General features: G+C 29.3%; 1 protein-coding gene across 8 annotated transcripts in view; it reads right to left on the bottom strand.

Moving 5' to 3' along the window:
- The window catches only part of LOC126836340 (probable phospholipid-transporting ATPase IA), a 33,026-nt gene extending 6,551 nt beyond the window's left edge, over positions 1-26,475 (bottom strand). For 2 of the 8 annotated variants that reach the window (XM_050569583.1, XM_050569591.1), the window contains exons 1-11: positions 26,287-26,475; positions 25,474-25,549; positions 10,742-10,905; positions 7,764-7,990; positions 3,989-4,087; positions 3,768-3,928; positions 3,476-3,673; positions 2,105-2,382; positions 1,476-1,582; positions 1,187-1,399; positions 653-779 (exon numbers count right to left, since the gene is read on the bottom strand). In XM_050569583.1, the coding sequence (XP_050425540.1) occupies positions 653-779; positions 1,187-1,399; positions 1,476-1,582; positions 2,105-2,382; positions 3,476-3,673; positions 3,768-3,928; positions 3,989-4,087; positions 7,764-7,990; positions 10,742-10,793 (1,462 nt within the window). In that variant the 5' untranslated portion in view covers positions 10,794-10,905; positions 25,474-25,549; positions 26,287-26,475. Of the gene's footprint in view, positions 1-652; positions 780-1,186; positions 1,400-1,475; positions 1,583-2,104; positions 2,383-3,475; positions 3,674-3,767; positions 3,929-3,988; positions 4,088-7,763; positions 7,991-10,741; positions 10,906-16,676; positions 16,801-16,983; positions 17,277-25,473; positions 25,550-25,944; positions 25,994-26,286 lie in introns of those variants that run through there. The other 6 variants (XM_050569590.1, XM_050569588.1, XM_050569589.1 and 3 more) reach the window with 6 other exon arrangements.
- Between the last annotated feature and the right edge of the window lie 435 nt (positions 26,476-26,910).

The following is a 26,910-nucleotide window of genomic DNA, read 5'->3' as shown; positions in this document are numbered from 1 at the left end:
ATTAGGTATGTTGTATGTCTTAATAAATGTTACAGTATTTATCAGCTTTCTATTATTCTCTAAGTGTCATAAGCATTGTAATTTTAATATATCAATATTATAATTTCAATAAAATTTAATAGTTAGTTTTATTCCTATTTATTTAAAGCTGAAATTATGTTTACTTAGAGAGTTCCTTCTTGTTACATCAAATGTCGAAACTATATTATAATTTTAACAAATAAAAGAAATGTTGTGATAAAAATCAATTTTAGTTTTATTACTTATATACATTAATAACTTTGAGGTATATTGTCATTATAAATAGTTATACATTGGAGTGTTTTGTATTATATTCAATGTTGACTAAACAATTTGAAGAAAGTGTTCATTAATTATAGAATAGAATATTTGTATGTAATTTATCTGAAATATTCAACAGTTTAAATTTGAGTTAAAAACATCAACAGTATTGTTATCGATTTAAAAAAAAATGGTTATTTCTTTATCTTTAAAAACTAAGTTCGCTCTTTAAGACTACCAAAAACTACATTTTCAATCTAATATTAATAATTTGGTAAATAAATTTTTGTTTCAATTATGAACACTGCGACCCTCATTGAGCAACTCAAATAATACAAATCCACAACTGTACACAAATATAATAATTTACCAGGAGACGAAGCATGATACAACATCTCATCTGAGCCTTTGACTTTTTCGGGAATGACCGTGTGGCAAACGGCCATCATTTTTAAGAACTCCGTGACATAATCTTTGGTCTGGTGATGTTTAGAGTTCTGAAATGAACGTCACAAACAATTAGTATTTTCTATGTTACATACATGATTGAAGGATACAAGGTTATTGCACATATACCCCTTCTTCATCAAATATTTGATAATAAGAACAAACATGTCAGCGTAACGTGCAGCAAAATCAAGTATATAAGTACACGTTAAAATATAAAGTAATAGTAAAGTATATAGGAAAAATTATATCCCGTTACGCTGTCATTTTATTTCTGAAGATAACAATATAAGACGATGTACAATAACCTGTATATTTTAACCATGGGTATATATGTATATTTCAACACAGTGTACCTTGATTCTAAAAGGGCCAATAATAATTTTTGGCAAAATGAGAATGGCATTTTTAGACCAAAGTTAAAAATATTTGTTTAAAAAAAAAAAAAACTGCATACGTCTAATAGTGTGTTTTTGCTGCCTTCCATGTAAAGGATACCGGCTATGGAACAGTGTTTAAACTCCATGACGTTTCTCGTTAACGTACCAGTCTTGTCGGAAAATATATACTTGACCATGCCCAGTTCTTCGTTTAAATTTGACGTTCTGGCCATGGCTGGAGTATTACTCTCTGCGTGATACATATCAATGTCGTAATTGATGAACGCCGCCTGAAACGCAAAGAGTAGGTTAGGGAAATTACATCAATTGCACATTTTAATTGACAAGGACCGAGTCATTACTTACTTGCATGAAGCGAACGACCTCAACGGTCACTTGAAGAGAAATTGGAATCAAATTGTTGAAAAGAATAAAAAATGTGAGAAGATTGAGCGTGAAACTATAGGTTCCTACTAAACAAAGAAACTCATTATACATAATTGTCTTTTTTCCTACCAGGCTACACGGCAATCGATGGGGATACTTGATTAATTTTAAGGGGCCATAGCCAAAAAAAAAAATATATATATATAAAAACTGAATCGTTTATGAGTCGTGTCAACCCATTGATCATAACATTCAAATGCATTTTTATACTTCCGTGCACACAAGTAATATGTGAACGAGCCTTTTTAAAACTTAAAATTGTATAATACATTAAAAACTTACGGGAGAACGTCTATAAGTTTACAATATCTGGAGCATTTAAACTGCCTGTTTTTTTAAGAAGATGTCAATAAATTAATAAACATCGACTACTCTTTTAATAAAATAACATAAAATAGCATATCATTTCATTAGTTTAAAACTAAAGTAATTGTATTGCAATATAATTAAAAAATTGTTAAATTACTTTGATTTTTATATTGAAGGGGCCAATTGCTCGTCATTAGTAAAAAAATAACCATTAAGTAACAATTTCAAATTATACTCACCTTTCAAATCCATGTACCAGTCTTTGACACCTTTTTGTTTACTCCAGACTATGTTGCAAAACGCACTGACCAAACATAGTGTGCACAGCAACAAGAACAACATTATTATCTGTGTGTTAACGATTTTGTCGACTGTTGACCTTTTCAACGGTGCAGACGTCTGGTTCATCATCAGCTTGGTCTCGTGGCCAGTGTAAACCACTACACTACACACCCATGGGGTGTTGCGTAGCATGGCGCCCCGCAATAACAAGTTATTTGGACCTAAAGACAGTGGCCTGAAAAAATCGTACCAGGTAAATATTTATCTACAGTAAAGGATTAAGGAGTGCGTCAATGGTGTGCTCATAATTTTACAAATGTACATGATCACTTGGTAAGCCGAGAGAGACCACAAAGTCATTGTCCTGAGTGTGCTATTTCTCAAGATAAGAGTGATTTATATGAATAAAAATCTAAATAATATCATAACTCGTTCAGTTTGTCCTAGCCTTTTAAAATCCATTACACAAAATATAATTTCTCGATTAAAAAAAAATAAATTATAATGAAAATAAACATTACTAGAGCTAGAAACTTCATGTGCTTAAAAATGCTTCAATATGCAATTAATAATACAATTTTCTTAGTTTTTTTTTTTTTTACAAATATTTTCAGTTTGAAATGATAATTTATAAAATATGTACTTGTTTTTAAAACATAAAGTATTTTATAAAAGTACTTTTTAACTCATTAAAAGCTAAAATCGCGTTTGGATTTTTTGGTTTTCAAATATCAAAATTAATTTTCTTTAACTAAAAAATAATTTTTTTAAATTATTATTATTTTTGTAAAAATAATTGAGTTACATAAAAATATGCATTTATACTTATAATGTAGACACATTAAACTAAAAATTACAAAATATGTACAAGTAGTTGACGTTAAATGTTACCTACAATACACGTAAATCGTTTATTTATGAAAGGTTAAGCTAATATTTAAAAAAGTCAAGCGTTAGGAAAACTAAAAATATAATTTAAACATTATAACCATTATACCGAGTTCTTAACCAATACAAACAGTTAAAGCAAAAATTTGGCAGAAAATTGGGTTCTCCTTAATACTATAGGAAATTTAGTAATTTTCAGTTAAAGTCAATACTATTAACCTTGTGAATAGTAATTAATTTTATATTTGTTTGAATATTCTTTAGCTATGCAATATTTTTCACTCTCTTAAGAAGGAGGGGATTGTTTTTACTACACATGAGAACTTTTTAACTATTTTTTTTCTTGGTTGGTCAAATTACTCTTTTCCCACCTTTTATTTTCTACCAAGCTTATTCACCTCCTCTATTTATTACGTTCAAGAGGTTTCCATAGTACTTACACTCTATCCGATAGTTTCAAACTGCCGTTAAAGTCGTATATCAATCGGTTTGGAAGTTCGCACTCAATTGTGCCTTTTAAGTGTGTGAGATCTTTGGGGTCAATGTATTGTGACGTTTCTGGAAGACCTTGTCGGATTTTGAGGTTGGTTTCGCCATCTAGGTTCATCGTTTCGATGTAACACATGCTTTGTGGTTCGCTATATGATTACACGTAAAGATATTAGAATAATAAATCAAACTGATATACCGCATTCAAATATCCCAATTAAGTGATAAACTACTCTGTCTTACCTCGAAGAAATTATTAAAAGATCGGCCGGGAAAAATGTGTTATTTTTTACTTTGACAATGTCGCCTACATTTATGAGGTCCCATCGTTCTGGTGTCCACGCTCCATCAGACAGCACCTCCACTTGTCTGTGATTAACTTCTCGATCAGCTCTATGTCTCTTCTGCAAACGAAAAAGACACGATAGAAATCAAAAGGTTTACAAGCCATTTTGAGTACTCACAAAGTCTTCGATAATTTCTTTAACTGCGGATACTAAGAGTATAAAACACAAAGGCACTAATGTAGTAAACCGACCAGTCGGTGATACTTCAGGTATTTGCTGAAACAAAAAAACAAAATGTTTAACAAAAACACAGAAAAAAGTTTTTTTTAACATAAATAGAAAATTATTCAGAGAAACAAGGAAATCATTTTTATTATATGATTTAATATTATATGTCTCACAAAAACAACCATATCCTAAACATATTCGTCTTATAAATTTTATTAGTTTTAATTTTTTTTTTTGAGAATTTAATCATTTTTTTGAAACTCATCACCATTTTAAAAAATTCAAAGCTTACACATATTGCAGAGTAATCTCGAATCGATATCGACAATTGACATCTGCAGATTTTGTATCAGTATAATTAATATAGATAATATTCAAATAAATATAAATACAATAACACATAACAGAAAAACTGACATTTTAGTGACAGTTCACTAAAATAGATTTTTTTAAACAAAATATTTAATATAATTTATCAATATTATATAAGAGCAAAGTATTTTTTATCTTAAAATGTAAGTATAAAATACTAAAAAGTATTTCAAATATAAGTACATAAGTTGTATGTACATACAAAAAACATGTCGGTAGCAAGATAAATAATAATAATGTCAATAATCTAATTTAAAGCAAAAAACCGTATAAAATATAGTTAAGGGAAAAAAGTAAAACACATCAATTTGTTTGGCATTTTTGAGACCGCCGTAAAATCCGATATATTAGGTTATTTTCTTTTACTACAGCAATTTCGGAAACTTTATTACGCGATGGCATTTATGTATGTGTATAGCTATAATATAATATTATATTATATTAAATGGGGCACTGATAAAGTGACATATTAAACTAGAGTAACCCCCGTTGAAACTAAAAGGTCACGGGTATCATTAACCTTTTACGATATAAATTTAACCATGACCGTAAGGTCAGGCCCCAAGAGTTTTAACGGATCAACCTGAATTTGGTTCATATGTCATGGTAAGCTGACTACGATTCTTATCTAATCGCTGGTGTCTAAAGTGTCCAAACCACGCCCTTTGGGTGTTTTCCATTTGTCATGTTTAAAAAAAAAAAACTCCCCTCATTACATCACATCAATATCAATAATACTTGGCGGCAAGCTGTCAAAAATGATTTTCGAGTACGCCCATATCATATGTTTGAACATGTAAGTACCACCAGATATCAAAATCCTCAGCCGCAACAAGAATCAAATTTCTGAATTTTTCCCCACGACTAGAAACGACAGTAGTGATGTTACTCCTACCACTTTAGTGACGGCCGTAACGGCAACCGTTGTGTTTTAATGACAATTTTTAACAGCATATTTTGAACCTCGCCCTAACTGTAAAAAGGTTAAATTTTTACTACTAAAATAACCTTCAGCTTATACTTAATAGCAACAATGGCCAATGATAATGCAAAGATTTTTAATACAATTTTATTAATTATTGTGAACGTTCATTTTAAAAAGTTTTATATTCGTTCCCATCCTCGTTCCTACATAATGAACTAATTCCAACCCTGCGTTTACACTTTTAAAAAAGAATTTGTTTCTATCTCGATTTCGAAAATTTAATGAGTTTTTTTTAATTATAATTCCTGCACACGATAAAAAAATCAACATTTTCGGGCATAACTCAAAAACTAAACACGTCTAGGAAAATGTTAAAACTATATTAACTGTTTTAACTATTCAACATAAAAAAACACACTCCGAAAAAATAAAATAAATCACTTGAGACAAAAACTATATTTACAAAAAAAAAAAAAAAATGATAAATTGTAAATACAAAATACAAATACTCCAATCCAAATAATTTTAATTAAGTAAAATTTTTATTATTATACTAAAATTAGTAGATAAAAATAATAAATGTCTTTTTAGCAATACTTGTGTTAGAGATAAATTTAATGTAAAGTTTTTAACGCACTATATTTTTACATGTGTATAAAAGTCCTTTTGGTGGTAAAAATGAGAAAAGTTACAACTGATAAAGTCTCGTTAAATAATCAGATTTTAATATTTTCTTTTATGTTTGGAAGAGAAATTTAGATTACTAAAAAAAACAAAAGAACGCTAATAAAAGTTTAAAAATATTATCATATTTAAAGTCTTATTACGATGTGTATAACATACATTTTGAAAATTGAAGCACTATACAGTCAAACAAAATAAAAATTATCAAAATTCTTCGAGTCGTGGCGTCATCGCTTTTGCCGTAAGACATGATTCTGAGCAAAATACGCAACGGTCGCTTTAGTCGCAGTAAAAGCGTTTTGTTAATCTTAAGATTTACATCCGTGCCATGCTGCGTTTAAAGATTTATTTCCGTCAAAGCTAAGTGTTTGGGATTTAAGATATTAACATTAACATAATTTAAACGCTTCACTTGATACACGAGGACGGGTTTAAGTGTTTTATTATAATCTACAGATCATCGTATTTACTCGTATTTGCATTAATAGTATTATCGATCGTGGCGATTTCTATAATGGAATTGAGGTAGACAGTAGAAATTAAAACGAGTAAGAGAATTTATAATAAATTAAAAACAGGACATGCTATCCGCTTCCTAAGAATTCACTTGGGGTAGAGGAGCCATATAATTTCCTGGAAACGGTCGTTCAGCAATTCAAAAGATACGCGGTCATCGATCTCCTAGCTCAAGCCTCAGACCTTATAACGCACAAGTGAATTAATTAGTAATGGAAAATCAAAAATTCAGATTTTACAAAAGCACTATTTTAGACATTTAAAAATCATATAAATATAGTATATGATTATGAATTTAAGTACAAATTTTTTGATGAAAATATAAAACAAAAATTCAATATCGAAAACATTAGTTTTTTTTGGGGAGAATATGTTGAAATTTAAAATCAATTTATCATCAAGGTTAAGTTAACACAGCTTATCACAGCTTGTATATCATTTAAGCTTCATAGTATGTGTATAAGAGGTGATGTCATCATACTATACGTATATTGTATACGACGAAACAAATAAGCTTAATATCTACATATCCGACATCCCATTAATATTTGTAAAAGAGGCGTTGTCAGTTGATACTATCGCAACTGAGCACATCAAATAATATTGTTTAATTTAGTGAAAATACACCAATATCCGGTGACTGGCAGAAACCTTACGGTGAAAATCGACCTTCAACTCATCCGTCATTGTTATTACTCGACCAAAATTGATAAAAACCGCAGATTTCTTTATTCATTGTAGACGCGTTATGACAATTAAGCTAACGAAACTAGCTTAATTTTAGTAGGTTGGAGACTGGACAAATTTTGTACAAACAAGTTCTTAAGGTGGCCATAAAGGCGGGGACTACAAATATTACATTAAATCCACTTACAGTTATCAAAACAAAATGTATATATTAAGCAATACTATACACCTTATAAGATACTCGTACCTAATAATGTGTTCTATATTCAAGTTGTTAACAGTTTTTTGAGAGAAATTTAATTTTAAAAATGTAAAATGTATTAATGATGTTTTATGAAACAGAATAGGTAATGGAATACACCTAACCATATATATTACCCAATCCATTGGATGAATCCATTGTACATATTATTATATCAACTTTAGTTGTACTATTGAGTTAATTTTATTATTACAACGCAATAATAGTTGAAAGAGGAATTAGTTTATGTTAGTTTTGTCTTAAAACGTTACAAGTACATACATAACTTATTGACTAACCTGCAGTAGCGCAATGAGTAGAAAAAAACAATTAGAGTAACGTCGAAATTGTTCGAACAGAAATATTGGCAGGAACGATACCAGACTGTACTTGGCGGTGGATATGCGATTTGAGCAGCTCTTGACCCGCTGAGGTGCATTTATGTAAATCGTCCGACTATCCCTGAATCCTAAACAGTCTACGGCATCCGAACAAGGACCGCCTTCTTCTTCGTAACCATTTTGATCTAAATAAAAAAAATATAAAAAGAAAAAAGGCCAAACACGCCTTGTCAAAGATCAATATGGTAACGATTGGTACTAAAATCAATAAACATATACAAGGCAGTTTTGCACATATGCTTATAATAATAAATAATTACATATTATCCAGCATGCTCAATATACATAAAGCTAGATTGCTGACACGGGTTATCAACTTAATTTTTACTCCTTATATAAGCTTTTTATTTTGTTCGCATTCTCAAAAGGGCGACGATTGCACGTGTACTAATCGAGCTATTTTACAGCATTTATAATAAAAATCTAGCTTTATTTGTATCTTATAGTGGCGATAAGTGTTTTAAATCAAAACTGGATCACATTCAGTGCGCGAACTCGTTTTAATCTCCCCCCCCCCCCGGAAATAACATTAGCATTTACAAATAGCCTCGTTAGACATATGTCTATAATATCTAATAGCCTTGAACATTTTATGTTTCATCGTCATTAGCTTCCATTCAAAATATGGTTATCATCCTTGTTTCACATTCAACACCTTACTGCTCTTCATATTATATGAAGATCTCGCATTGCCAATTGTCACATATTCTATCATACTTTCCTACCTTTTCTTTTATTTATCTGAGATTCGCCCATAAAAACATCCAGTTTTAATATATTTACAGCACGTACTGACTAGTAACAAAGAAAATAAATATTTTATTACAAAAGCATTGCAGAAGCCGTGATGACAAAGACTATGAGCAAAATAATGAATTAATTTTATAAACGTGCAGGAGAGTATATAATTAGGCAATTGACATAGATCGAAAAATCTCCCATGCGTTAATCTTACAAAGTACTTGAAATGATTAATGATTATATTTTTAACTTGGATGTCAGCAAAGTCCAGATGGTATTGATTTTACAGTAGTGTGATTTAAATTAAATAAATTCAAAATACCGTTTAATTTTAGCATGGAACATTAACATTGGCCCTCCAGCCTGAAAACGACACTTAATAGCGACACTAAATTGCGATACTTAAGTAGCGCGCCTATTTTAAACGTATATAACGATTCGTCGTCATGCATAAAGTTCACGGCATTCGAAGGAATGTTAAATATTGATAAATGTTGCCAGTAAATCGATTAAGGCCAGATATTATAAAACTACTAAAAAAAGTTTGACCAGAACATATAATTAAGACTATAATACCATCATAAATCGCAAGGATTATATAGGATGTTCCAAAAAGCAGCCACATTTTGAAAATTCTATAACTTATTTAATATTTGTACAAAAAAAATAACACATACCATTGTGTTTAGGAGGTCCTGAAGTTTATGTGTGGAACATAAAATCGGGCTAATGACCGCTCCTGTTTGCCCTACAGGCCACGCGTTCGCAGATTTCGACGTCTAGATCACCCATCACTCGCCTGATTTCCGTGGCTACCACGGTCTTGTGACCTGACCCCCTGCAACTTTTTTTTTGCGTGAGTACGTAAAATCCCAGGTCTACAAAAAAACCTCGTGATCTCAACCAGGCATATCAGGCGAGTGATGGGAGACCTAGACGTTGAAATCTGCAAACGCGTCATCCGAAATTTCATGGACAGTATTTTGATGGCCTGTACGGCAAACAGGGTCGGTCATAAGTCCGATTTTATGTTCCACACATAAACCTCAGGACCTCCTAAACACAATGGTATGTGTTTTTTTTTTTTTTATACAAATATTAATAAGTTATAGAATTTTCAAAATGTGGCTCCTTTCTGGAACACCTTATAAATCAGAAATAATCACTATTCAGAAACCAGCAAGCTAAAGTATGTTCCATGTTTTATCATTTTAGCCGTTAGGCATTAAGCAGACTGTAACTTTTTTTTTTTTAGAGATAAACGCATACTTGTAAGATGTCCAAGATGTTTAAACGTAAAAAAATGTTTTAATTTAAAAGGTAAAATATGTTAAAACATTAAAAGCTATATTGATTAAAAAAAAACTTTAAGGTCATGGGTTCAAGCAATACCTACTACAAACCTTACTTTCATTAGAAAAAAGGTAAACATTTTGTATTGCATAAATTATAATGTAATGAGAAAAGTTTTAATAAAAGTCATTTTAACAATTTAAAACCTTAGCTGACCTTCAACACGCCGTCTTTTTACTTAATTGAAATCTTTTTTTAACATATTATTGTTTTTTTTAGATACCTGATTGCACGCACATCCAACTTAATAGTTTAAAAACTACCTACACAAGTCTTAGTTTTTTTAACGCAATATACATAAATATATTTCCTATGAAGTTTACTTTTAAAAAAGTAAACGTTTGACGCAAAACAATTTAAAACTTTTTCTATACTGAGAAACATCAAACTCGTAGTTTTCTTACAAAAGTACCTTTACTTTTTATACTCCGGCGGGGTCGTTAAATATTCGTTTACTCAGCAAAAAATAAAAATAAATCTTTTTTTCTCTTATAGTGGCAACAGCAATATTATTTTTATACTCAATAGCATAAAACCGTTAGGTTTATCAAGTAAATTAGAAAGTATTGCGTGTATAAAATCCAATTGACAAAAAAAACAGCACAACTGTACCTATACAAATTTAACGCTAATTAAATAAAAAAGTATATGGCATTTACTTGACCGCGAACAAGGGACGAATAGAAGGTTTTAATAATTATGAGAGTACTTTTTATTACAATTATTATACACCCTTTAATTATGATAATTACATTTTTTGTTTTTGTAAAATATTTTCTTACCTTGGTGATTATCGGAGGACTGCGGTGAATGTGTATTTGGTTTTTTCGACATGGATTTTTTTTATATTAATAAACACTTTTGCACGCACTTGGGTAGTTAAAACAAGGTAGGAAGACAGGCTAGGAAGACGAAGCAATCAACCACATCGTATGAGTATAGGCACCTAAATGTATGGACGCACATATAACAGTATACATTACAATAATAATAATAATAGTATTTCATTAAGTGATATGATATTATCTACCAAAACGTTAGAATATACCAATACAAATGAATTTACTATAATATACTGTATAACCTACACAGTATAATATATTATATGTTTTATACATAATGTGTTGGTATAAGTTAGCTGATGTTTATATATATACATAAAAATACATGTAATATATTTTAATGTAAGTACTCTATAGTACAAAGTTTGTAATTGTGCTCTACATTTTTAATTATAATCTTAATTTTTAAGTCCCACAATGATATAAAACGATTGAAGAGCCTTCATAAGCAAAGAACAGTCAAATTAGTTTAACCGCCGCTTCTTTTGTTCAAATTCCGCAGAGATCAGTGCAGTATTAAGAAGTCACACAGTGCAAAATAAAAATTGTTAAACAGGTTAGTTTGCCCACTTAAAATAGAAAGTTTTAATGAAAACTTACGGAGTTATACATGAGATAAAAAGAAATATGAATACCTATTATAATACAAAGGTTTAAGGTATAGTATATAGGGTAAAGGGTACTTTTTTTTTTTAAATAATTGCAATTAAGTAATTTTTTCTTTTTGAAAACATATTTGTTTATATTATTTTACGATATTATAAGATGACTAAATAATTACCTTTTTAATATTTTCCAGACCTCTATCAACTTTTGAAACTTAAATGGTAACGTATCTATTTAGTTAACTTTTTTAGATTAAGAATATTTTGCTGAAAATGGTAACTGATCGACAACCAGTTTTGGAAAATTACTTATAAAGTTACTTTAGTTTAAAATTTAGGACAAGAGGTGAAGTGCGGTAGAGTAATGCTCGCAGATAAAAATAAAACTTCACCCTACCCTTCATACTGTCTTGAATTTTAAGCTTTAATAACTTAAAAAGTAGTTATCCAAAACTGGTGATTGACTAGTCAGTTTTCAGTAGATTATTCCCAATTTAAAAATGTAATTAAATGTAAATATACGTTACAATTTAAGTTTATAAATTTGATAGAGCTTTAGAAAATATATATCAAAAAAGATACAAATTTGAATACAGTTTAATGTTGTAAATAACATAAACTAAAGTGGCTCCTAAAAAAACAACTAAAAAATTGCAATTATTTTAAGAGCAAATGAACTTGAATCAAATGGATCAATTTGTACGCATAATTATTAATACTTCAGGCTAAAACTTTATTTTCTGATTCCTATCATAAAACATGACGACATTAGACTCGGGTTGAGGCTATTTCTTTATCTAAGTAATTTGTCCGCCATGGAGAATCCAGTTATTTCACAACCAAGATAAATTTATTCGATTTTTTAGAACTAATTACCGTTATGGAACCTAGCCGAACCAAAGTTGATATAGATCTATTAAGGTTACAAAAAAAATTAATGTGTACAAAAATTGGCTGTCATGTCGTTAGAACCGTCAGTCTAATAAATGTTCGATTCTTTGGTTAATAGTACACGTGTGTTAATGTTACAGAAAATACTAACTGCAACACTGGATCCAACGCTGTTTTTTGTACTAAATTTAATACCTAACAAAAAATAAAACATCAAACCGTTATTGTGAATTGTAACGTTGCACTATAGCTCGAAAAAGCGTTGTGACGCCATCAATATTATAGCATGTTATCGTACCGTATTATTTACCAAGTGTAAACTAGCCTACACTTACAGTATACATGTTATTATTTAAAAAAACGTCGGTAACACCAGTTACGGTGGCTCGAGTATGGTAATTAAACATTTTAAATACTGTAAAAACGGTAAGTATAGCACAGCAGCATCATACTAGGAATCTTTTAAGAATATATTTTGTTTTTTCTGAAGAAAAAAAATGGTAATATTTTCCTTGTCAAGGGCAAGATATGGAACACAGACAAAACAATAGTTTGTAACAACCGTTGCAGTCGATAATCAATTATTAATCGGTAAATGTGAAAAGCGTTTACTAGAATCTGGATCTCTGTGTATCACCATTGAGTATATATTACAATATATACTCAATGGTATCACTCAGTTAGTTGGGTAGAAGATTTGTATATATTGTTATCCATTGAAATGCAAGATGTCGGCGTTTCTTAGGGGAATTATCTTATATAACAAAGGAAAATCCAAAACGACGACCATAAAACAAAGGTTTTATGAAGCCTAAGCAAAGCCTGCAATGGTAGAACGTTTAGTAGAAATAAAAGCCGGAATTAATAACTCTGCCCCGGTTCCCCGATAAATGCCGGTTAGAAGTATGCACGCCACCCCCACCCCTCCAAGTATGTAATTTTTATGACACCGATTACCAAAGACGAGAGACGGTTTAGATTATGCTCTATAAAGATCACGCTGTTTCTCACACAATCCATACAGACATAAATATATAGAAGTATCTGAGGTCGTTCACCCCTACTCATTTCTTCCGTCTACCCTATCCACTTACAAAGTCATTAATTTACTTCTACTTCTAACAAGAAGTTGAATGAGTGGACATAAGATTAAATAAGATTATAATGTATACGGTTTATCCAATAGTGTATAGAAAAAATAAAATCTATTTGAAAAAAGATCAATAAAAAGAAAACTTAAAATCGAGGTTGAAATGTGCAGTCTAAATTTTAAAGTTGCGTTCTATCAAAATAACGCTCAAATATTAACAAATTACTTATTTATAATTAATTATTAATTTTTATTTTATAAATATTAATACTTTTATTTTAGGAAAATAAAATACAGATTAACTCAGTTGAAGCTTGACCCATAATCAAGATACCAAATTAAAAAATTACGTTTATATTTGCACTTGACCTTAAACTTCTAGTGTGTACAACAATTTATTAGTTACATTTAACATAACATAGTCAATATTTGTATGATAATTGATATCAATGGTACTTTGACAGGAATTTACTTACTTTTGATTAAATTAAATAACTATCAATTTCATATTATCAGTAATTCAATATTATGTTAATAGTTTTAAAACTACTGTTACATATTATCATTACTGCCATTTTTATTGTAAACAGTACACTATTAGTTTTATCTTTTAATTATAATCCGGTGATTAATTTATACATATTCTACAACGGTAATATGGATAAATACAACTACTATTCAGTAATAATGGAAATAATTATTGTGGTAAGTTATAAAGTATAATTACTAGGTTAATAAAATGTAAATAAATAAGTTTAATGATATTTAAATTAGTTATTCAATAATTTTCTATTTCCTTAATTATTAGTATTTAAAATACAAAATTTACATAATAGAAAATATAGATCAATACTGTGTATCATGTATATCACTATTAGCTTAATTAAGTTAGGTGAAGAACAATTTACGGAGAAGGGGAGATGAAGGTTAAAAGATTCAAGAAAAACATAATATTTAATTTTTAATGTGAATATTAAACTTTTGTTTTGTTTTTTTAGGCTCTTCAGAGTAAATTATCATCTAACTTATTAAACGAATGCAATGCGACATACTATACTATACATCGTCGTTGGAAATTAAACAGTTAAGCTTGGCGGTCGATGAGACACAGATCGTGTGAAGCAACAGCAATGCATAATAATATAGTTGGAGTTGGTTTATTACACTAACGACTTAGAATTCATTACCTAAGTGTCTATACTAGAATTGAGTTTAATTTTAATGCGTGAAGTTTCCAAATGAATTCCTTAATATCGGTTCGCTTGAATACACAACAAACACCTCAGACGTTACTGTAAAGTACATACGAGTACCAGTAGTATGCCAATTTGATTGAGTTTATTTTCTCAGAACGCAAAACTCTCTGAAGTTTAACACATACATAAAGGTCTAAATCCTATTAATCCTACCCGCGGACATAAATATCAAGTTTTAATACCTATATATATATATTTAATCGCAAATAAACAGTATAGTTATTAATCTATGTTGTTTATCTCAACATTTACCGTCTTGGGTGAGAAAAATTTCTTTTCGCCTTTCGGTTGTCAGTTAGATAACAAAATATAATAAAACGAGCTAAAGACACTTGATACGAGGAAAGAAAACGACCGGACACGGAATTAAGGGCCAATCCAAAACTATAAACGAGTCCAATAATTTCAAACAAGCTACCTATAAAAATATTATTTCAGAAACTGAGCCAATTTTTAGATAAAAGTAAAAATAACAAAATCGCGCATATTTCACTTTTTAGCTTTCTGCGAAGGTTAATGTTACCGGTTGTGTTTTACGTTTAATAAGTACTTAAGTAGAAATTTAAAGAAGACGGAAAAAGGAAAATTTCATACAAATAAAAACTAAAAAACAAATTCACTTTCCAGAATATAATAAAAAAATGAAATCTGTTCAAAAGACGCGCCAAAAATAACTTCTACAAGTTTTTGTTTAAATTCCGACTTTGACGCACCATAGCTTTGCAAAATAAAGACTATCTGGCCAAGAACTTATTTTATATTCGCTTTAAACATTCTAAGACGTTTTCCTTCTCTTTTTAAAGTTAACCTCTGGATATTAAGTTTATCACACATTAATGGTAATTATCAATAAATACAAATTTTAGTAATGTAACCAAAAAAAAACATGTTTTGTTCAACAATCTTTTTTTTCTATATATCATAAAAATAATTTATGTAAAATTATAACATGAGGTGTTTATCGATAATATTTGACAATATTTATTCTAAGTCACATTCATTTTACCCGAGTTAACTAATTCTGAATTTATCATAAAGAACTATAATTATGTTAACATATTATCATGATTTTTTTTTTTTAACAGACCGATGAGTGTACAAAATTCATTCCATTAATCTGATAAATGTAGATACCGTGAAATTAAAAACAGCAATGAACCGAGAAACAGACACAAACACTATATTCAACTAACGAACATCTTCAAAAAGCTATTCAATTACTTTTAACTACATTACATTATCTAACTGCAGCCGAATGGAAAGACCTCCGACAGGGTCATACGGGTTCGAAATTACATTGATTCTTCACGACATTAATTAAATTAAAATCAAACTGAACGTTACAAAATAATGAACAAATATTAAGAAGTAGAGTAAAAGCCTGTTCAAACTTTTCCTTGTTTATACTAAGTACTCGGAAAAATAGGAAGTCACTTAACTGAAAATCACTTAGATTTCTGTGCACGCGATCATGTTTTACTTAAGCATAAATTTTAAATTAAACGTAAGTTTACACACTAAATTACAAAAAAAAAACACCGTTGATACATAAAATCAAGCAGTTGTTTTCGAGTTAACTGGAAGACATCTTCTGGGTTTTACCTCCAGTAGAGCCAGTTTGTTAACACCGTTTTGTCCTTAAAAAAACATTAAACAAAGAAACGACAAACTTGCACTAAAAATCAATAAAATGCCTTAAAGGTAAAATCCACTTCAAATTGTCTGCAATTTCGACAGTATACATAAGCCCTAGCAATACTACAATCGATACTTTTGCACTTATGCTAAACAATTTTTTATTTGTCATTTTTGTGAAATAGTTCTGCAATCATTTTAATGACACATAATTACACGATTAGATTCGAGACTTTCAATTTTAATAATTTAGTCTATTTAAGAGAAATTACAGTGGAAAAGTGAAAACTGTCATAAACATTATTACTATTAACGTTATGAGATACCCACGGCCCACGACTGCTGATATCTACGGAAGAATTTGAACTACAAAAGCTGAAGATAAATAAAATACTCACGTTAACACGTTATCCAATACAATAATAGTTTAAACTTAAGGTAAATATATTTTTTTAGCGTCGATGCTACGATTGAACCGAACCGATACGCGTTACGGTACACTCAATGGCAGACAAAAGTTACTCATATATTATAAATACATCAGAAATGTTATTAAAATGTCGTCACTAATCTTACAGCGATACGCCGGTTTATCTGGTGTTTAATTACTGCACTGTTATTAAGGTTATACGTCCATATATATTACCGACAACACAGACTGCAATGATATAGATAATATATTGTATAATAACTATCAGTAATTACCGTTTGTTATCGTTAATACTTAATAATAAAACATCTGGAAAACCAGAATTCACGAGTACGAGACTCGGCGGTATAAATTATGATCTTGTCGCGAAAAAAACAATGTAGTATATAAATTTAAGTTATTAATACAATAGTCACAAGATAATTATTTTAAGACCCCTTGTGTTAAGTATTTAAACGCAATAAACTAAAAAAAAACCCAAAAAAAAAGACTCAAAAGTGTTGATTGGAAGAGAAAGAAACAAAAACTAAGCACGTGAACGTTTCGGAAGTTTCAAACGCCCGCTGATGGCGAATCCAAACGGAACACTGATTGATACGAGATGCCTAAGCATGTACCTTGTCAGCCGTGGCGAGCGCCGTCGTCTAGGCCAAACAGAATTGGAAGCTATTCGTGTACAGGGTGATATACCGTTCGTCGCTTATTACTACAATACATTTAAAACACATATACACACACAGGTCACAGTAATAATAAATCGTATTGTATACCTAAGTATATAGTAGTACATATAAAGTATAATAATGTACACTGCTTATAAATCATTCAGGCCAACGATAACTGTTTTTGAAATAGCTCAATCGAGTTATGGGGAAAAAAATGACTTGGGTTTTTAACGCTCTACAATAACAACAAGGGTTGGTACGAGAATCGAACGAAACTATTATGTGACAATATATATTATAAAGAACCGGTAATAAATAATTCAACGTGTCTATTCTTTAAAAATTCACTTTTTCGCCATACCTACTTCAGAAAAAATATATAGAAACACAGTTACATTTTATACGGTATAGCTAGGGCATTATGGAACAAGTGTCACGCTTATTAGTTGTGAAAATGAAAATTGTATATAATTTATAAGCCTCATTAAAAATAAATAGGAAAAAAGTTTGCCACATCAATAAAGATGCCTGTTGCTACCACTGAATAATAATTAGTATCGGTACTAAAACAGATTGAATGCTCGTTTAAGAAAAAAAACCTATTAAATTGTGCAAAGAGAGAAAGATTTTGTCCAGTAAAGGGGTCATACACTTACAAATTGTTTGAATTTTGAAATAAATAGATAAATTTCAAAATATGAAAGATACTGAATACTGATGTCAGATGTGTAACTACCGCTAGCTCAAGTCACTAACACATTGCTCAAACAAACACTATAGGTACTTGGAATATAATGTAATAAATTCATTATTTAGACGTTTTGAAGTAAATACCAATATACATGTTTATATGTTCATTAGTGAGCACGATGATTGTTGGGCTACTGCTTGAAGACTAACCAGCTGACAGACCGATTTACCTGAACACACGTGAGTATCTTAATGACATATAAATATAATACTTCATACTATGCTCTCAAGTTGCATATTTATTTTTACCCTACCTAATGTGGCTGTATTGCACATTATAAAAACGACCATATGTTCGGCAAGTATTTACCAAAAAATATCCTCTTAGACTTAACTTGAAAAATTAGCGGAATCGCATAATAAGCGGTTTTGAGCAAATCGGAAACAGATTGTATTTACCGCCTTTTTAATAATCGGTACACAAATTTCGGTTAACAAAGTGTACCGGTATACTACAATAATACTATATGTATGTATAATTAACGCCCCCGTACGTCAACCTAAAATGGAAAAACGTACAATTAAGCAGGTTGTTCGTCCTATAATTTCCATATTACAGTAGAAGTCATGCATAACACCGCGTGCAAAGCATAATGTATTTTTAAACAAAAAAAAAACTGTGAATATAGGTTGACAAAGGACAACGTCATTCGGAATAAACGTAATACTTCATTTTTTTTTAGAAGTACAAAATATAAAAGGTAAACTGTTATTCGTCGTAAAATTATAAAATTTAGATCCTCCCCCAATCCTCTCGGAGTTCAGTCTAATAAGTTGTAAAATACAATTTTTAATTTTAACAAATCTATCGATTATAGTCGGTTTTATGCGTTTAAATTTTACAAAACTGTAGGAGTAAGGTTCGTAAAAAATGTATTTTTATGTTTATTATTATTGTGGGAGTTACAAAATAAAAAATTATAAGCACCTTTTGTAACTTTGTTATTTAATAAAGTACAAATGCAAAAATGAACAAATTTACAGGTAATAATTGTCAAAAGACTAACAATGCTCTGATGTGTGTCGCGCCAGCTGGATCTTCCCAATTGAAAAACAAATAACAGAGAAATTACTTCCGGCCGACTGCGTCTGAAAGACGATATGATGCTCAGCCGTTACAATGATAGCCAGACGCCAATCTATCTTTAACATTTATATTCAATTTAAAGGTTAATTACCCTTTATAAAAAAAATCATAATTTTAGCTTTATGAAGACAAATAATGGTCTTAATTTTGACAACAAAAGCTGGCTGGGTTGGTGGAAATGACTAGATTGTCTGCTCTGGCACTTTTCCAAAAAGAAAAGGAACAGTGACTCTGAATTATAATATTATAATAAAGAAATGAATAAGAATGATATTTTTTGTTGTTATTAAATTATGTACATACTGAATCTTATTAAATTTTAGTAACTACTGCTAAATATAAAAAATGAAATAGTTATTTTTAATGTTATTCTTTAGAGCTTGACGTATTCTGAACGTTGTACATCTCAACGTGAGATCTGCAAGATTAAAAACAAATGTGTGTAATATAAAACAGTTCAACAGACTAACCCAAAAATAATATTAGGTACTATAATTTAGTTATAATTATTACTGATAATCCTAGGTAACTGTTATTGTATTAAAATTAGCACTTCTATATTTTTTATATTTTTAGACTAAATCTTAAAATGAGTAATGTTTGATTGCAAGTACACATTGCCAAGTTTAAGATTAAATTGTAAGAAGGAAAATATGAATAAATTAACTGAAACTCCAACACTATTATTGTTGGTAAAAATGTTAAATCAATACAACATAACAATACAAATTAATTTACCAAAACTTCATTATTTATTAATTTAAATAAATGTATACAAGTTATTATTTGCTTATTAGTATTTACATAATTTACTTACATAGTAAACACCTTTGAAGTGTTTTCAACTAAAACTCTGTTTTAAAAAAAAATTAAAATTGTATTTACAAAACCTTGTTCTGCCCAAACAATTTTAAAATATATTTTTTTCGAAATTGTTTTGGAAAGACTCAATAAAAAAAAGAAAGGGTTTCCTTTTGATTTTAATAGAATAAAACCAACGTTATTTCCAAAACTTAAGTTGAGCTATTTTATAAAGTATAATTTAGATATTTTCAAACAACATTTTAAGTTCTCTGTATGTAGTGTGTGTTGTATACAAAACCAACCACTGCGTTTAGAGTAAATGTTAGTGTAAATATTTAGAATAAGATTGGATTTGTGTAATTTTATTGCAGTTTTTTTTTTATTTTCCATTACAGAAGTCGGATAAAAACTAATACCAACACTATATAAACGAGACATTGGGTATTCAGGCGCTGATGGAATTTCTACCCTTTTCAATACCTAAGATCTATATCACATGTATATGTACATAGCGGTTGATATGTTACGCAATCATACTCAGGTCTTCAGGACGAACTAAAGTAGGTAAGTTTTTAATTGATCCCAAAAATGTATTTCATTTCTGCAGCTCACCAGAGTTCAATTATAGGACAATGGGGAAGATTTATAAATGGTTTAAAAACAGTATATAACAGTATATCCTAGTATTTCATATATTATCGGGGTTGACTCTATGGATGCGGGCTTTTTGATTTATAGGAACACGCAACACTTAATTTTAAATACGATCTCGCTATTAATGTCTAATGTGAATGTAGTTTGAGAGCTAATTACCCGTTTTAATTTTTATTTCTTGTTTGGTTTTTTTTTATAATAAAACTATTTTTCCTAAATAATCTACGTCAGACATTTTAATAATCCGACGGGGTTCAATTCAGGTTTCGTTGCCTTTTTTTTATTATTATTATATCAATTATTTAAAAACCTTTCGTGACCGGAGTACATTGTAACCTATACATAAATATCTCTATCTCTATACCATCGAATTCATTAATACAAATTCCTTTTTACGCTTTCCATGTACATACCGGTAGCGTTAAGTGACACACAAGCCCTACAATATAATCCATCAAAGCTCACCACGGGGAGGTGCGTTCTATTGTCTGGAATATATTAATATTAATTTCAATCAATTCCAATTGAACGCTTTGCCAATTATTCAAGAGGCCGATGTCAAATCCATTTGTACCCGTCGAAGATTGCTCTACAATCTTTTATTAACAAATATAGTTTTTTTTTTTCATTAAAAACAATTTTTTTTTTCTGACAGCTAAAGGCCAAAAACGCGACAAGCGACAACGGCGACAAACAGTCCTTTATAGAACAATGAACATAATAAACTTTAAGCTCTTTAAGTGTTGCTATCCTAATGCGACCTTTCCGTACTTAGAAGTAACACAATATACCGATTTTTTCACAATATTATTTGATTTATTTCAATGTCGAGGATGTTTTAATATTGATTTTTTTGGGCGGAGAGTTTCTATATTATATCAGATGTCCTACTATTATTATTGGGTGTGGCTACAGTTATTTGTGAGTTCTTTATTTGTTTATTTTTTTGTCAGTACTATCGTCTATCAATAGTCAGTTCCGTGATAACCCTATATTCGGGTGGTGTAACCGACAAAATCACATTCACTGATTCACACTCACGCAAAAACAATAGAAAACAACTACCAATAAAAAAAACCTCAAACAAACACTATAAAAACTATGGAGTAATCCAATAGCACTCCTGTGCTCCGCAAATTATTATAAAAAAAGCAAATATAGCCAACATGACATGGCGCTTAAAACGCCTAATAATAATACAATATTTCTATGATAGCAGTCGATTATAATTGTTTTAGGACCCGATTAACGATTGCATGCCAACCGTTTATTGTAGCCCAATAGTTTCGTTCATATTTTATTTTTTATTGTTAGGGGGTCTATTTTGATCTATAGATATTATATATTCATAAATTATACATTATACATGACCATATATATAATTATTTGACTACTGTTACAAAATCGTAGGGGTTAACACGCACTGATGCCCATGCAAACAGAACACGAATAATACTACCACCATCAACAACTTTCGACTATTGACTATAAATAACCAACATAATCGTACGTAAATTAAAAGTAATACCTAGCATACTAAAATAACGTGAAACTCAATAATGTTAGATCAAACATGTCAGATTAAAATTAGGTCCTTTTCAATTAGTTTTTAAATTTCTAAACTTCGGTGTTCTTCTATTACATATTTTCAGGTTTATCGCAGATCGAACAGACATGATCGATCATAAGCGAAGAAAATTACTTAGACAATACTTTTAAGCAAACGATTGGTGGACGTTATTTAATAATAAATAAATTAGATTAGTTACGTCATCGGGATAAGTAAAATATTTTTAGGGAAACTGGTATTTTTATTAAGGTGCTAAACATTTTGCGTATCTATTGAACGAATATACATTTTTTTTTAATGGAAACCTTACAACTTTTTCTATGAGAGTTAAACCGTCGATTTTTAATTAAAAAATAAGTTATATGTATTAGAAAAAATCACAATAAAGTATAAAATATATATTTATTAAATTCTTATAACACAACTTTAGCCTCAGAAAAAAAATGTAAATCGATTTAGCACCTTGGTTTTATTCTCAATTTGTAAAGAAATTTGACCTTTTTTTAAAGATGAACTTGGGGATACTTAATTTTTTTTTTACTTTTGATAAAATTATAAAACGAATAAAAAGTAGAAAATTTCATAACTCGTAATATAATATAATACTAGCGCAATTTACTAAAAGCTGAAATAAAAAAACGCAGATAACAATACTAGTATCTACATAAAGATAATATCATGTTCGGTGTAGAAACAATAACGTTTTTATAGAGATAATAATAACTTTTTTTATCATTAGCATTCCAAAGCGCCTATAAAGGTGTGAACACATGGCTTTCATAATAATTATAATTATTATAAGAGCCATTCGATCAAACACCATCCAAATAAAACGGTTAGGCACGCCCTTTTTACACGAGCCAACGGATCCCAAACAGCATACAATTTTGAAGCGACATGCAAATATTTACATTTATGCTTAAACAAAAACGGATAGTAAAACATTATCGAGTGTTTGTACGGTTTAACGGAAAAATAACGAGCTGCTCATAAACTAAAAACAGCTTAATAAAAAATTATTGTGTCTACTCCGAATATAAGGTGTACTATTTTTTATTTAAAATGCTCTACCACTCTAATCAAATTACTCTTTTTGCACCACTGACATGCTAACCTGAGATAACAAATTTAAGAAGACGATTTGGCAGATTTACAAATAAGATATTACTTTAAGACAAAACGGGTTTTTAAATCCTTTTTGTTTCACTATTTTCCTTCAAAGTAAGCAACTCATAAGATTAACTCTAAAAACACTGATTATCTAAGTCTACAGCTTTTCAATAAATCTTCAATAACTAACTTTAATAGAATATGAACACATAATGAATAAATTAGGTTAATAGATATTTTATTATTAAATAAATGAGAAATGTATTTGTTGCTCTACGATTGCAACAACAAACAATTATATGGTTCTTTTATCCACGAATTATTAGTTTATTATAAAATTGATTGACAAAATATTTGTACATAAAAAATACTATCGAAAATTAATGTGTACAAAGTACAACTCTTTTAGAAAAAATATTTTTAAAAACCATAAAATCACAGCTTTCTTTTAATTCATCAAACAAATTTCTGTTTTTCATAAACAAATATTTAAAAGCAAATAATATTTTCTTTGGATTTCTTTTGTAAACTTTTGATATACAACTAACAATTACTAATGAACATTAAAAATTAATGTATATGCTATTTTTAATAGGGATAAAAGGTTTTTAAAAACCCGTTACATTGCAAATGTACATTCAAATCTCGAAATTATTCATTATAGGTCAAAAATTGCTAAAATGCTAAAATTAGGAGTTTTCAATTGATAATTTTTGATTTATTAATAAAAATAAATATCAATAAATATAATGTACAAAATTTCAGAAAAAAAAAAATTTCAACATTAAAAATCTTTAGCAGAAACTAAATTAAAAATTTGGAATTAGGAAATAAAAAAAATATAAATTTTATCATACATTAAGTAACTTTTAACCGATTTATAATATTTTTTTCTTAAAACATCTACATTTACTATTGGACTACTTTAACGTAAAACATATTAACGCAAAATTAACAGTTGTTAATTTTGGTTCGTCTGCTTTATAATTTAATATGTTTTGTGTCAGCTTAATTCTAACAGTAAACTTATCTATTTTGTCTAAGCACTTCATTTTTTTAAAAATAAAATAAACCTAAAATAGTTCTTAGCACTAAATCATGATTAGAAAAAAATTACAAGTATAATGTCACATAATTTATGACCCATTAAATGAAAAAACATTTTTAATATATGGATTAAATTTAATGTTAAATATGCGTAATTATTTATAATAAATGAAACGTTTAATGTTTTAGTGCTGCCTAACCAGCTGAGTTAAAAATTACCAACTAATACACTAGGTACCTATTTAATATTACATAAATGAAAATGTATGCATGTTTTGACAAATGTCATCAACGTGATACTACTTTAACCCTTTACTAGTGATGTGTTTTTCAACGTTATTAGTGATGTGCGGTATGGCATAGTGTATATCCTTAAATTTTCAATTTTGTGAATTAGGTTTTTCATTAAAACCACTTTTATAAAAACATGAAACACATACAAGACATACAAGTGTCTATATTCTGAATAACTAGGGAATATAGTAAGGATTAAAAGGAGTAATACAAATAAGATATGCTAGCTTATTATTACAAAGCATGAAATACAATACCTAAGACTTAAAATATAAACATATAATTATTTCTAAATAGTTTAAGTTATCTAGGAAAATATTCATAACTTCATTATACATATACCGGCATTATCTTTAAAGACATTACAAACTGTAAAAATGTGTACTATAGAAAAATATTTCAATAAACAGAACTGATTATCTATTATTAATACATTTCCTACAAAAAATACATTTTTTGGAAAAAAATGTCACTTTCTCTCCTACAGAAGTGAAAGTTAACAGCAAAAATAACATTTGTCCTAGTTATTATAAACAATAATTATCAGTTATCGACAATATATTAAGCAGACAAGTGACACATCTAAAAATATAATTTATAATTTTGTTTTTTAATACGACCACTACTATTAATATATTTAGACAAATGTATAGCTCAAGCGCCTCAAAGGCCAAAACAACATGAATGTTAATAATAGCAATGTGTTAGTATATTAGTGTTAATTTAAATTAAGTCATAAGTGTATAGACTTTCAAAAGTAATGAAATTATGGCAAAACACTTACCTAGTCTGGTCAAGTAGCCTCTGTTGCGCATCCAACGGAACATATTTGTCCACCTTCCTACTGGCAAGTGCCGTAACTATAAAAAGCAAAGTTTTAAGAAATTGAGTTTTTTTTTATTAGTTGAGACAATAATTGAGTCAATTTTTGGCTACTACTGGTAAACACTGTAACTACCTCGTACATACAATTGTTTCATTTAGGTTTTATAGGTTCCTGCTTTTTCGTTTCAGTAAATTTCTAAATTGTACAGCCCCACTTTAAATAATTAATGATACCACACTTTAAAACGGGTTTTTGAGTTTTATATGACTTTTTAATGATTTTACTTATAGCAACAAAAATAGACAATCTTCTAACAATAAAAAACTATGTAAAAATATCATCTGCAAAATGTTGGTAGTTACAGCGCTTGCCAGCTGTAGGAGAGCAGAATTTCGAATTGTAGGTGGTTCGATTAACAAGTGGACATACTGTTCATCAGCATAAATACGACTGGACGCTGTGGCATTGATACATATTCCTAATTTAAATGCCAACACGTTTATTAAAAAAACAACTAGACTTGATTCATAAAAGTAATTAATATAATTTATAAATCATTAATTTTATAATTATTTAATTAATAAATTTAAAAAAATAATTGACTCTTTTAAGCGCTAACCGCAGATAGGGAACTATAATTTATAATATTATGTAATAAAGTAGCGTCTTTGGAAACAAATTTTCGAAACTGTTTTAAATAATAGTATTCAGATACGGCTCTAAAATAATAAATGCATAATCGGTCGATAGTAGTACCATCAAGTTACTTACAATGTTGTACACTTGTATGTTTTCTTGTTGTGTTTTCTCTGTTTGATGATATGAGAAGAAAACTATAGCAGCGTTTCGAAATTGTTATATACCAATGCAGTTACAGATACTGAAACAACATAGAAAAAAAACGTATTTTATTTTCATTTAAAGAAAATTTTAATTTCGGCAGAGATAGCATTTGCCAATATCAGATATCACAAGTAATAGCCGTGCCCGTATCTGTAACAATATAGATAGTAAACAACCAATATTATGGTATGTGTACGACCACAGTAGTGGTTATTCGTTACTTACAGGGTTATCAGCTACTGCTGCCCTGACTCAGAACTTAGTTCTCGCTTCTCAGATAGGCTCCCATCATAACTCATTAGCAAGTCGTGACCTTTTCAGATTTCAGAATTCTGGTTTCTGATTTCAGTACATACATACAGATTACAATATATATAAGTAATGTAATATTGTGTTCTGTGTACATTAGCGTCTAAATAACTGGGAAATTAAATCAAGGAAATACTGTACTTAATAAGTTTATTCCGTACATAATAATATATAGTTTCCATTATCTATGGGGAAAATAGGTATTTTAAAACCGATGGGTTTCACACTTGGATCACAGAAAAT

This window comes from Adelges cooleyi, unplaced genomic scaffold (assembly GCF_023614345.1).
Source record: "Adelges cooleyi isolate 19-005CV unplaced genomic scaffold, UGA_ACOO_1.1 ACOO_flye_CR_arks_rails_tigmint_CR_PRNA_247, whole genome shotgun sequence".
Classification (NCBI taxonomy): domain Eukaryota; kingdom Metazoa; phylum Arthropoda; class Insecta; order Hemiptera; family Adelgidae; genus Adelges; species Adelges cooleyi.
The sequence above is the reverse complement of the archived record's forward strand: the minus strand, read 5'-3'. Positions and strand labels throughout refer to the sequence as shown.